At 41.6% G+C, this 14,155-nt stretch overlaps 1 protein-coding gene and 1 long non-coding RNA gene across 2 annotated transcripts in view; both read left to right on the top strand.

The window, feature by feature from the left end:
- The window catches only part of LOC122768151 (zinc finger protein 729-like), a 41,317-nt gene extending 27,419 nt beyond the window's left edge, over window positions 1-13,898 (top strand). The window contains exons 4-6 of the mRNA XM_044023970.1: window positions 4,644-5,682; window positions 6,763-6,844; window positions 11,042-13,898. Of these exons, the coding sequence (XP_043879905.1) occupies window positions 4,644-5,682; window positions 6,763-6,844; window positions 11,042-12,603 (2,683 nt within the window). The 3' untranslated portion in view covers window positions 12,604-13,898. The remainder of the gene's footprint in view (window positions 1-4,643; window positions 5,683-6,762; window positions 6,845-11,041) is intronic.
- On the top strand, window positions 1,273-1,986 carry LOC122770096. The gene is made up of 3 exons (XR_006360496.1): window positions 1,273-1,551; window positions 1,668-1,734; window positions 1,838-1,986. It is a non-coding gene; the product is annotated as an uncharacterized LOC122770096 (long non-coding RNA).
- Window positions 13,899-14,155: the final 257 nt, after the last annotated feature.

Here is a 14,155-nt window from a genome sequence, read left to right as displayed (position 1 = left end):
GTGTTTGAGGTGTGAACAGGTTGGTGGTGGACAGGACTCTTAGGCTTAACACTATAGTCACCCAGCTGCCCTGTTTGTCTCCCGGCTGCACTGATTTAGCTTCTATGGTGCGCAATGGTCTTCTATGGTCGCTAAGCCTCGCCTCCACCCTAGCCAGTAAGCTACACTTTTTACAAGTACTTTTATCGCTAAAGGAGGCAGAGGAGTAACTAAATATGTGGCACACAACACAGGAGAGAGCAGAAGGAGAGGGAGAGGGAGAAGCCATCGCTGCTAAGCTAACTTTATGCTAGCAAAGAAAGAAAAGAAGGACACAAACTAAAAAATAAAGAATGGCAAGAGGGAGGTGGGGTCAGGGGTCAGGGGAAATCTAAAAAAACCCAAATAGGAGAAGCAAAGGAATCCAGATTTGCAGGTTTCTACGTACAAAATCTGTGGCTTGGAGACACAGTGTATGTGTGTGCTTCCACCTTCAGATTAAATTTGTTTTTTAATTTCTTGAAGGTTTTCACTTCCAGGACATTCCTAACAATCTCCTCCTTTAGGATAACCCCTACTCTCCTGTCTCCTGGACACACAGTATATCCACCTTCCTTCTCTGCATCATGTCAATCAACACTGCTTTTCCTCTTTTCTCTCTTTTTCTGAACCCGCCTTCCTCCTCTCCTCCTTCGACTTCGACCCACAGTAGCCCAATTTCCACTGTTACCCTGTAGGTTATTTTGAGAAAAAGTTTCAAGATTCCTGCATTTTTATAGATGTCACTGATAATAGTGATTGTTCTTTGAACCTCTTCATTAAGAAGAAATGGAACAATTATTGTTTTGTGTGTTTCTTGAAACTTATGAATCACTTTTCCTGTCTGTCTTTAAGGATACAGTGTCTATAAATGGACTGAGTGCAAAGCCATTATCACTGTGCCTTTGTGAAAAATGTTTTGTCTGTCAGTTTAAACTCTGCTGCAAGACAGCAACCATATATATTACTGCACCACGGTGACTCCGGCGTCCACGAGGACTCTGGTGTCCACGGTGACTCCGGCGTCCACGAGGACTCTGGTGTCCACAGCAGACCATCAGAAAGAAACATGTATGTTTACTATGGTACTGTGTCATTCTGAATTCAACATGGATCTCTTTTGGAAGTTGTTGACATTTGCATTTGAGACATTATGTAACAATTGTGATTGTGATGATGGTCTACAGGTGCCAGAGGACACTGAAGACCGTCCCTACAGCAAAGACTTTCTGTCACTCATCATCAAGCACACAGATCCTTACTCTCTCAGTCAGGCTTATGTGTGTGTCCATTTAGAGCAGTGATGTTACTGTGGCCAGACAAGAGGACACGTCTTCAAAGAGAGGAAGTGCAAATACTCATGGAAAGAAAATCATCACAGGCAACATTGTGTCTCCCTGGGCCAAGAAGGAGGACAGGGTCTTCAGTCTTTTTGAAGATGATGGACCAGGTGATGCACTTCTTGTCTGGAGTGGTTGAAAGTCCACAGACAGATAAGAAGTCTGCCGATCCTGTGGCTTCAATCATACAGAGGTGAGATATCAGACACTGACACTACATGTTTTATATGACTGCATATGTCTCCTTTTAACACACACTCACTGTCCAACACAATCTTAAATCTTAATCGTTGATTGATGTCCCTGCAGCTGTACTCTCCATCTCCCTGGACAAAGACAAAGACATGGACACATGTGGAACTGAGTTTGACTCCAGGTAAACTGATCATTTAGGAAACTGTTAATCCAATTTTCACAACAGTTTATATCCCATAATGTATGTGAGTGTCATTAATGACTTCATTATTTTGTCTCATCAGCGAGATAACCGCTTCAGAGCCACATGTCCAAGGAAGCAAGGCTCAAACTGGAAAGCCTTAGCGAGTGAGGACTTTGTCGTTAGGCGCCTGTAATCCCTGACAACCTTTTGAAAAATGTAAATAGTTAATTGTCTGCTATGCAAATACAAATAAAAACGATATATCATTCATTACTTGTATTCATTACATGGATTTGAAAGTTATGCAACTTCAGAATCAAGGGTTTCAGTGCATTTGTTTTACGATCATCAAAATACCTACTGATGTCCAACTGGCTGGTGATACTATATTGTATCAACGTGATAATTGTCTCACATAAACGTGATACTATATTGTATCAACATGATAATTGTATCACATAAACGTGATACTATATTGTATCAACATCAATACTTGTATCACGTGTAACTAGCGATGATACTATATTGTATCAGCGTGATAATGATATAAGCCTATATTGTATCAACGTGATAATGATATAAACGTGATACTATATTGTATCAACGTGATAATGATATAAACGTGATACTATATTGTATCAACGTGATAATTGTATCACATAAACGTGATACTATATAATATCAACGTGATAATTGTATCACATAAACGTGATACTATATTGCATCAATGTGATAATGATATAAACGTGATACTATATAATATCAACGTGATAATTGTCTCACATAAACGTGATACTATATTGTATCAACATGATAATTGTATCACATAAACATGATACTATATTGTGTAAACGTGATAATTAGATGTTGAAAGAACTGCGTGCCTGTTTCCAATCGGCATTTATATATTTTAGCAGTTTGGCTATAACATTTCATAGTTTACATAGTTTAAGTGACACTAATTATTCACAAATTGTACAGAAAGAACATTTCTGTGTTCATGTTTATTCTTCTCTATTCCTGTCGCACACCGGGATAAAAGTCTCTTGTCAACAAGTGTCTGTGAAATACGCGTGTGTAAATAAAGTTTCAATAAAAGTAGACGTTATCACGTTAGTAAACGTCATCACGTTTCAGACGCAGTCTCTTCTGTAACCCAATCAGAGTGTCGTGTAGTGTGTGAGGGGGTGTGTCGTAGAGTGTGAGGGGGTGTGTCGTCGAGTGGTCTGCTCTGCAGCTAGACCCTTCTCGTTTACTCGGGATGATGCTAGTCTTGTTGCTAACAACAAACTGTAGCGAGTCTTTTCTTAAAGTCTCGTTTTTATTTACGTCACATTTTCATCTCATTCAAATACAGAGCCGCGGCTAATGCAGGCTAACACTGTTAGCATCGGCGTCTGTGCCCCGCGCCGAGCGCGTTAGCTCCCGTTAGTTCGGCTAACTCTTGTTGATTCACTTCAGTTCATAGCAGCTCCTGTTAGCTCATGCTAGCTTACATTGGTATGTGAAGTCTAAGCGCGTTAGCTTCCGTCTGATCGCGCTAGCTCAGTCTGTTAGCTCCTGTTAGCTTAGACCAGTGTGCGAAGCAACAGCTGTTAGCAGCTAGCGCGGTTAACAGCTAACGACAGAACCAGGAGAGGCTGCCTGGAGACAGACGCCCTTTAGCGGACTCTTCAACAGGTGACACAATACGATAAGATCGTCCCGCGTGGGAACATTTTCACTGTCACAACAAAGTAGAAATAAGAATAAAGACTTTTAAACAACCAATGAAAACAAGGTAAACAATGACAGCCTGTGTACAAGTACACAGTTATTATTTACAGTATTACGATACAAACCTAATACTTATATATAATTATAAAACATTTAATGACCAGCATGTTATTCATTTCATTAATTTTTTTGATTATTTTTGTTGAATGTTATTTTTTTCTTTCAAAGGTGACATTTAATAAATGCTGTAGATGTGCAACTAAAGATTAGAATCGGTAATCAATTAGTTTGGTTCATAAATCGATGTTTGTCAAACTCTGGAAATGATGATGTTTTTGTCCACAAACACAAAATGATTCAATTTGAATGATCCATTTTTTATGGAGCAAAAAAGCAGAAAATGTTCACATCTAAGAAGCTGCAAAATGACAGAAACAGGTTTTTTTTAAAACTAAAAAACTTTGAATTTGACATTTAGTTTTTTAATTATTTTATGGAAAACACTGTTTTATCGTCACAATCAGATTTGTGTAGTTCAATAACTGATGACTGAAGTTGAATTGTGAATTGTGATCATGAAACATTTTTATTGATCATATTTTATTGAGTTATTGATCATGCACTGATTTAAAAAAACAGTCGTAGAACATTTTTATTTTTATTTTCACAGTTTTGTGGGAAACAAAAATACATTTCACACATTGATGTCGCGTCACAGACAACGCGTTAGCTACAGTTTATATTTTATAGACGTAAATAGTTCATGTTTGGATTGAAAAAAATGCAGTTTTGGGTTCATACATGTTAACACATTTATACACTGTGTGTGTGTGTGTGTGTGTGTGTTTGTCTCCTGCAGACGTCCAACATCTGCTGCTGATCAAAGAAGAGCTTCACACTGAGATGATGACCCGTCCAGATCAGGAGGAGCCAGATAATCCTCACATTAAAGAGGAACAGGAAGATCTCTGGACCAATCAGGAGGAAGAGCAGCTTCATGACACGGAGGAGGCTGATGATGGAAAGTTCTCACTCACTGTTGTTCAAGTGAAAACTGAAGATGACCCAGAGAGTCCTGACATCAAAGAGGAACAGGAAGATCTCTGGACCAATCAGGAGGTCCATGGCAACAAGTTCTCGCTCTCTATCGTCCACGTGAAGACGGAAGACGATGAGGACGAACCTCAGTCCTCACAGCTTCAGGACAGCAGAGAGGCAGAGCCTCCAGACACTGATGGAGATGATCATCTTCACTCTGATAAAGAAGACCACGAGACTTCAGAATCCTGTGAGACTGAAGACAGTGAGGATTATGAGAAGGAGACCAGAGCTCCTGACCAACGTCAGCCTCACGGACACAAACAGAGAGTTTCTACAGGAGAGAAACCGTTTGTCTGCGACGTCTGTGGGAAAAGATTCACAACAAAGAGTGACGTTAAGAGACACATGGTGGTCCACACTGGAGAGAAACCCTTTCACTGTGATGTTTGTGGGGAAAGATTTACACAGAAGTCAATTCTGAAGAGACACATGGTGGTCCACACTGGAGAGAAACCGTTTCACTGTCACGTTTGTGGGAAAAGATTCACACAGAAAGGTACTCTTGATGTGCATATGCTGATCCACACAGGAGAGAAACCATACATCTGTGATGTCTGTGGGAAAAGATTTATGACAAAGAGTGATGTTAAGAGACACATGGTTGTCCACACCGGAGAGAAACCGTTCAGCTGTGATGTTTGTGGGGAAAAATTTACACAGGCAAGTTTTCTGAAGAAGCATGCGAGAATTCATACAGGAGAGAAACCGTACGGCTGTGACGTCTGTGGAAGCAGATTCACAGCAAAGTGCAATCTTAAGAGACACATGATGATCCACACTGGAGAGAAGCCGTTCAGCTGTGACGTCTGTGGGGAAAGAATGAAACAGAAGAATTCTCTCGAGGTGCATATGAGACTTCATACAGGAGAGAAACCACACAGCTGCGATGTTTGTGGGAAACGATTCCGACAGAAATCTATCCTTAAGAGACACGTGATGGTTCATACAGAAGAGAAACCGTGTAGCTGTGACATCTGTGGGAAAAGATTCCCATTAAAGAGTGACGTTAAGAAACACCTGAGGGTTCACACGGGAGAGAAACCGTGTCGCTGCGATGTTTGTGGGCAAAAGTTTAAACAGAAGAATTCTCTGAAGATGCACATGAAACTTCACACAGGAGAAAAGTCCTGAATCTGGATTATTCATGTGATTATGAAACCTTGATAAATGTTTGATCAGTGATGAAGAACATTCTGTGTTGACCGTTGGAGATTTGTAAGACAAAAACATTTGAAAACCTTCTTTTAGATGAAAACAAACAAACAAGGATCAGAATTATGGGATGTTTTGTTGTAAAGCTGTGTCGCGTCAGTGATTCTTAAACCCTGTTACACTTCAAAAATAACATTGATTTACAAATAAAGGGACGGATGTATCAGTGTGGACGTGTGAGAGTACAAAACAAATCTAAAGTTGATAAACAGGAGAACATAAGAAAAAGTAAACTAAAGATAAAATTATCAGTAAAAAGAGAAAAATAAATGAATAAAAATGAAAAGTAGATGCAAGAAAACTCAAAATCAAGTTTTTATTTCTGTCTTGATGAATGAATGAATGTGGAATCAGGCAAAAAGTATGAAAAAAAGCATCACGATCCTTTTTTCTGTGACAAAATGATCTTTTTAACCAATAAATAAAACTAATATAATAAACTGGTGTTTAACTGTTTTCCACCACAGGTCAGAGGCCAGTTGTCCACTAGATGTCGCCACTGTGCTCCTTTAACTGATGTGGTCCAGCAGCTTAATCTTCTCTCACTCACTCACATACACACTCAGTCACTCATTCACACATACACACTCAGTCACTCATTCACACACACACACACACACACTCACTCATTCATTCAATCATTCACACACACACCCACACTCACTCACTTTTGACCCTGGTGAGTTTCCGTCCTCGCTGTGGGCGGGGGCATGTGCGCGGACGGCACTTCCGTGTTTACTCGGGATGATGCTAACAACAAACTGTAGCGAGTCTGTCTTTAAAGTCACGCTTTTTTTAACTTATTTACGTCACGTTTTCAAATGCGGAACCGCTGCTAATGCAGACTAACACTAGCATCGTTAGCATCGGTGAATGTGGTCCGCATCGAGCGCGTTGGCTTCTGTTAGCTCCCGTTAGCTTCGGCTAGCTCACACAGCTGCTGTAAACAGAATAGGTGAAGCTGGACAGGAACTTCCGGTCAGTGTTAGCCGTTAGCTTGGCTCAAAGCTAACGAACAGAATGATGAAGCAGGAGCGGCTGCGTGAAAACAGACGCCCTCTAGCGGACTGTTCTACAGGTGACTATTTGAATGATAACATATTTTGTTTGCTAACATGGACTGACTGTGACGTCATCATTTGTTGATTATCACTTATCTAATTGTTTGTTCTGTTCAAAACTTTATTAACAAAGATTTGTGATGATCACGTGATTCATATTTAGTTTATTAGTTTATACATAATGTTTTTATTTAAATGCTGTTTGTTTATGTGGTTGGCATGAGGGTGAATGTGGCTGAATGAGGGTGAATGTGACTGAATGAGGGTGAACGTGGATGAATGTTAATGCTACAGTCTGTTATTTAGAAGTTATTCTTACTTTTTGTTTTGTTAAAGAAAACACGTCCTTCCTCCTGATAGCTTAGCTCACTGGTCATAGTTAGGCTAATTTTAACTTAATTTTTCTCCAGCCGAGCTTTTTTTAATCAGAAAAACAATTTATTATTGTTTATTTTTATTATTATTATAATTATTAATAACAATAATAATAATAACATTATTATTAATGTTATTGTTATTATTATTGCTGCATCTTGAGTCAAAGAAACTTAAAGTTCTTTAACATTTGTGGGAAACTCTTTAAGGTAATTGTGTAAGTTCTAATTAACTATAACTAACATTTTTTTTAATGCTTTGAAGACTTAAAGCTCTTACTCATTTTTAGCTCCTCAAGTGTGCATTTGGACTATCTGGGTATCTCTTAGGACTACTGGAATTAAGCTAAGTATCACTTCTGTAGGTCTTTCTTATTTGGTTGCTATTTCATTAATTGCTACTTTATCTAACTGTGTTGCTTGACTTTAGTGACTTTTGACGTCTGTTTAGTTAAGGTGAAAGTTGTTTAAGATATTTTGTCTGCTAGGTCAAAGACAAAGTTGTTATTGTTGCTGTTTTGACCTAGTTTCTATTGAGCCATCACCATCACCAGGTGAGAAGTTTCACTGGCTACAGGGGAGTGGCCAACACAGCTGTAACCAATCAGCCCCTAATCAGCTTCACTGAAGTATCATTGGCTAGAGGGAGTGGCCACTCAGCTGCAATCAATCAGCACCTAATCAGGTGTCTTTTAAAAAGCAGCACCCACTTTGAAGCGGCAGCTTCAGCGGCAGACTCCTTAGACGAAGACTCAGGAAGACAAAGACAAAGGAGTCTAGACCGGAGTCAAGACTCAGGAAGACAAAGACAAAGGAGTCTAAACCGGAGTCAAGACTCAGGAAGACAAAGACAAAGGAGTCTAAACCGGAGTCTAACAAGGAGGCTAATGAGGCTAAGTACCTGTCTGCAAGTGTTTTGTCTACTTTTTCACATATGTGCCTTTTTTCCATTCCTGTTCATGTCTCTTCTCATAGATATTACAAACCTCACAATCACTCACAGCACCACCGTAACCTTTCCTCACTTATCTATCCCACCCGCTCCACACACATCCAACATCTTGTTGCAGGGGGCCTGTGGAACTGCCAGTCAGCTACCCGCAAGACTGAGTTCATCTCTGGCTTTGCTACTGAGCAATGTCTGGACTTCCTTGCTCTCACTGAGACTTGGATAACACCCTCCAACACAGCCACCCCTGTGGCTCTCTCCTCCACCCACACACCCAGATCCACTGGAAGAGGTGGCGGGACAGGTCTGCTCATCAACCCCAACTGGACTTTCACTCTTTACCCACTGCCTCACTTCTCTTCACAGTCGTTTGAATTTCATGCTGTAACTATAACTCACCCAGTAAAACTCATCATTGTTGTCATCTACCGTCCACCAGGCCCATTGGGACACTTTTTGGAGGAACTAGATGTCCTCCTCTCAAACATCCCTGAAAATGGTCCACCACTTGTTCTTCTTGGTGACTTCAACATCCAGTCAGAGAAGTCATCTGATCTACTTCTTCTTCTTTCATCTCTTTCTCTCTCACTTGCTCCTTCTCCACCGACTCACAGAGCTGGCAACCACCTTGACCTCATCTTCACCAGAAACTGCTCCACCTCCGTCCTCAAGGTAACCCCACTTCATGTCTCTGATCATTTCTTCATTTCCTACTCTCTCCCACTCTCCCAATCTGATGATCTCATCTCATCAGATATTGCACTTGTCCGTCGCAACATTCGCTCTCTCTCTCCCTCCTCTCTCTCCTCAACTGTTCTATCAGCACTTCCTTCAGCTGACTCCTTCTCCCTCATGCATCCCAACTCTGCCACAGACACCTTCCTCTCTACTCTGTCATCCTCTCTTGACTCTCTCTGTCCTCTTACTTCCCGGCGGGTTCGTAAGTCCTCCCCAGCCCCGTGGTTGTCGGACTCAGTGCGTGCTGAGAGAGCCACGATACGGGCAGCAGAAAGAAAATGGAGGAAATCAAAACACCCTGATGACCTACTTTCCTATCACTCTCTTCTCTCCACCTTCACTGCCTCTATCTCTGCAGCCAAACAATCTTTCTATCAGACTAAAATTCAATCCTCTTTCTCTAACCCCAAAAAACTTTTCTCTATCTTCTCTAACCTCCTTGATCCCCCACCCCCCTCCTCCTTCTTCCCTTCTACCAATTCACTTTGTCAACTACTTCACAAAAAAAGTAGATGACATTCACTCTTCTTTCTCAACCCCACCTCCTGATCTCACCACTCTACCAACCACACATTCAGCTCCTTCTCTATCCTCTTTCTCCCCTCTATCTCAGGATCAAGTTCTTTCCCTAATAACCTCTGCCCGCCCCACCTCCTGCCCCCTTGACCCTATCCCCTCTCACCTTCTTCAGTCAATTGCTTCTGATCTTCTTCCTTTCCTCACCCACCTCATTAACACATCTCTATCATCTGGTTGCTTTCCGGACTCTCTTAAAGAGGCCAGAGTGACCCCCCTCCTTAAAAAACCCACCCTTGACCCGTCTGAAGTAAATAACTACAGACCTGTCTCTCTTCTTCCTTTTCTCTCCAAAACTCTGGAGCGCGCTATCTTTAATCAACTCTCCTCCTACCTTCACCAGAACAACCTTCTTGATCCTCTTCAGTCTGGTTTTAAAGCAGGTCACTCGACCGAAACTGCACTTCTTGCTGTCACTGAGCAACTCCACACTGCCAGGGCTGCCTCTCTCTCCTCTGTGCTCATCCTCTTGGACCTTTCTGCAGCGTTTGACACAGTTAACCACCAGATCCTTACTTCCTCCCTTCAAGAACTAGGTGTCTCAGGCTCTGCACTTACCCTACTCTCGTCCTATCTTCAAAACCGAACATACAGAGTAACCTGGAGAGGATCCGTGTCGGAACCCTGTCCTCTAGCTACTGGGGTCCCTCAGGGTTCTGTCTTAGGCCCTCTCCTCTTCTCTCTATACACCAACTCTCTTGGTTCGGTTATTCGCTCTCATGGTTTTTCCTATCACAGCTACGCCGATGACACCCAACTCATTCTCTCTTTTCCCAGCTCCGACACACATGTAGCAGAACGGATCTCCGCTTGTCTGACCGACATCTCTCAGTGGATGTCTGACCATCACCTGAAACTCAATCTCGACAAGACTGAATTTCTTTTGATCAAAACCTACACCCCACTCCGCTCTGCATCGACAAACCGGCTCGCTGCCCCCTCACTGAGAGGATCGCAGAGGCACTCGCAGAACTCGAGACTGTTCACTGTCCTTGCTCCCAAATGGTGGAACGATCTCCCCATCGACATCCGGACAGCTGAAAGCCTCCACATCTTCCGACGCCGACTAAAAACACATTTCTTCCGACTCTACCTCGACTAAGACGGAAAAAAAACCCAAAACAAAACAAAACAAAAAAAAAACTTGTATTGCACTTATGACTAGCACTTCATAGTTTGTTCTACTTGAAGCTCTTACTTACTTCTAGCTCTTATTTGTACCCAAATGTTTAAATGCACTTTTGTAAGTCGCTTTGGATAAAAGCGTCTGCTAAATGACATGTAATGTAATGTAATGTAATAACCTTCTACGTCTTCTTCTTTTAGATGTTTGGGGTGAGCTAATATGAGCTAATAATAGCTCATTTTAGCTAATATTCCAATCTGAGAATAATCCTGTTAAGGTTCATCCAGGCCATTGTTTCTTGAAGAGTGTTGATACAAGAAAATGGATTTTGTTGAGTTTCACTGAGATGTTTCTCTTCTTCACTTGTGACTGGTGAAAAACAGCAGGTGTTTTTTTTCTCGGTGTTTTTATTTCCTGTGTGTGTGTGTGTGTGTGTGTTTGTCTCCTGCAGATGTCCAACATCGGCTGCTGATCAAAGAAGAGCTTCACACTGAGATGATGACCCGTCCAGATCAGGAGGAGCCAGAGAATCCTCACATCAAAGAGGAACAGGAAGATCTGTGGACCAATCAGGAGGAAGAGCAGCTTCATGACACGGAGGAGGCTGATGATGGAAAGTTCTCACTCACTGTTGTTCAAGTGAAAACTGAAGATGACCCAGAGAGTCCTGACATCAAAGAGGAACAGGAAGATCTCTGGACCAATCAGGAGGTCCATGGCAACAAGTTCTCGCTCTCTATCGTCCACGTGAAGACGGAAGACGATGAGGACGAACCTCAGTCCTCACAGCTTCATCGAAGTCAACCTGAGGACAGCAGTGAGGCGGAGCCTCCAGACACTGATGGAGATGATCATCTTCACTCCGACAAAGAAGACAACGAGACTTCAGACTCGTCTGAGACTGAAGACAGTGAGGACGATGGTTTGGAGGAGACCAGAGCTCCTGACCAACGTCAGCCTCACAGACACAAACAGAGAGTTTCTACAGGAGAGAAACCGTTTGTCTGCGACGTCTGTGGGAAAAGATTCACAAAGAAGTCTAATCTGAGCCGACACACAGTAATCCATTCAGAAGAGGAATCCTGTAGCTGCGACGTCTGTGGGAAAAGATTTTCACATCAGGGTTCTCTGAAGATCCACATGAGCGTTCATACAGGAGAGAGACAGTGTGGCTGTGACACGTGTGGGAAAACCTTTACAAAAAAGTCTAATCTTAAACGACACATGGTGGTCCATTCAGACGAGGAACCGTGCAGCTGTGATGTTTGTGGGAAAAGATTCACACAGAGGTGTTCTCTCAAGATCCACATGAGAATTCATACAGGTGAGAGACCCTGTGGCTGTGAATTCTGTGGGAAAACCTTTAAACAGACGAGTGCTCTCAAGACGCACATGATGATCCACACCGGAGAGAAACCGTGTCGCTGTGATGTTTGTGGGAAAAGATTTACAAAGAAAAGTGACGTCAAGAGACACATGATGGTCCACACAGAAGAGAAACCCTACAGATGTGATATGTGTGGGAAAAGATTTAAAGAGAAGTCCACTCTAAAGAGACACATGGTGGTCCACAGCGGAGAGAAACCGTGCAGCTGTGATGTTTGTGGGGAAAGATTTACACAGAAGTCTATTCTTAAAAGACACATGATGGTCCACACTGAGGAGAAACCCTGTCGCTGTGACGTCTGTGGGAAAAGATTCAAAGAGAAGTCCACTCTCAAGAGACACATGGTGGTCCACACGGGAGAGAAACCGTGTCGCTGTGACGTCTGTGGGAAAAGATTCACAATCAGTTGTAACCTGAAGAGCCACATGAGGCTCCACACCGGAGAAAAACCGTTTCACTGTGACGTCTGTGGGAAGAAATTCACTCACAAACATTCTCTCAACATCCACATGAGAATTCACAAAGGAGAGAAACCGCGTGTTTGTGACGTCTGTGGGGAAAGATTCACAAAGACGTGTAACCGTAAACAGCACATGAGAAATCACCATGTTTCGTTAACCGCGTAGACGACGTCGATGTTTCTGACTTCATCATGTTCATTTTAAGTATTTCAACTCTAGTGTCTGTCATGGACATTAGGGCTGGGCGATATGGACTAAAAGTTATATTTTTTAGTTGAATGGCGATACTCGATCTATATCTGGATATTTTTTCTGTGATGTCATTGGGGTTTCTCCCAAATCATTATAGCATATTAGATCAAAAGTTTTCCAGAGGCAAACCCTTTAAAAACTAAACAGTCCGTTATAAGTTTAAGCCACATGCCAAAGGTCAGAGGTCACTGAAATAAAATAAAACAAATCTCTTTCCTGTATGACAATAATATACAGTCATTCATTCAAAAATACAATACTGTTACACTTTATAAAATTGAAACGAACATTATACCCTATTTCCCCCATTAAAATAGTTCCCTGGTGTCCTAATGAACATGTCAGTGACATGCTTTGGTCAAAATACCATAAGGATGAAGCATCATAGCAGTTCAATAAACCTGCTAAACCCGCCCCTTTCAGAACGCTTCGTTTTGTGCATGTGTAACCGGGTTATACTTTAACCCGTAATACTTCCATGTAAATATGTTAAAACAAAAAAAACTAAGGGTCTGGGATCACCACTTGAAATAGAATAAAAATGTGTGTCCTGGTTCGAGATTTTCTTAAAGAGGACACAGTTATGAATTGAGTGAACTACATAACTGATATCTCTTTGACTATGGAGAATGATTGACTTCACACAAAGAAACTCACACAATTGTATTGTCTTTTTGATATCAAAATTATTATTTGCAAAAAAAATATATATATAGATACATAGATTAAATAAAAAAAAAAAAACAGTTGGCAACTTGTACAAAACTTCCCCAACAGAAATGATAGTAATAAAAAAAAATACTCTGCCCACTAATTTATTAGTGCAGTTAATGTTGAGCTAAAAAAAAAATATTTTGAACTCCGTGGAAATCCTTGGTGTAGGAAAAATCTTACTGGGTGAGCAACCGACGTTCATCCAGAACCCAGGCCTGAAGTTCAGAATCCCGCCTGTAGCTTGGCCACAATCTTCTTCCCCTCCTTGCAGGGTGACTCCGTCCCTCTTCGCTCAGGTACAGCGCTTTTCCTCGCTCGCTCGCTCTCTCTCTCTCTCGACGCACACACACACACCAGCCGCGCTATGTGACGTCCTTCTCCTAATGTGAATATACAATGAGTGTCAGACACCACCATAAAAAGTCCACTGAAATATTTCCACTCATAAGGAGCTGACTTATGACGTCCTTCTCCTTCAACAGTCGGATCGGAAAAGAAAAAAATAATAACAAGCTCACACTAGACCCTCTTACATCTTGCTTAACAATATATATATACATTAGAAAACAGTGCATAAATGACATTCAACATTTTACAGAATTATTTTAACATTCACTGTAACATTTGAACAATAAAGCATCGCTATATTTGTTTTAACGACACCCACACTTCTCCGTGACAAGCTAACTAGCTGCTAACTAGCTACTGACGAGCCAGCACGAACACATCACAAAAATACTTATATTAAACT

The sequence above is a fragment of the Solea senegalensis genome, linkage group LG1 (genome assembly GCF_019176455.1).
Source record: "Solea senegalensis isolate Sse05_10M linkage group LG1, IFAPA_SoseM_1, whole genome shotgun sequence".
NCBI classification, from domain to species: Eukaryota; Metazoa; Chordata; class Actinopteri; order Pleuronectiformes; family Soleidae; genus Solea; species Solea senegalensis.
The sequence above is the reverse complement of the archived record's forward strand: the minus strand, read 5'-3'. Positions and strand labels throughout refer to the sequence as shown.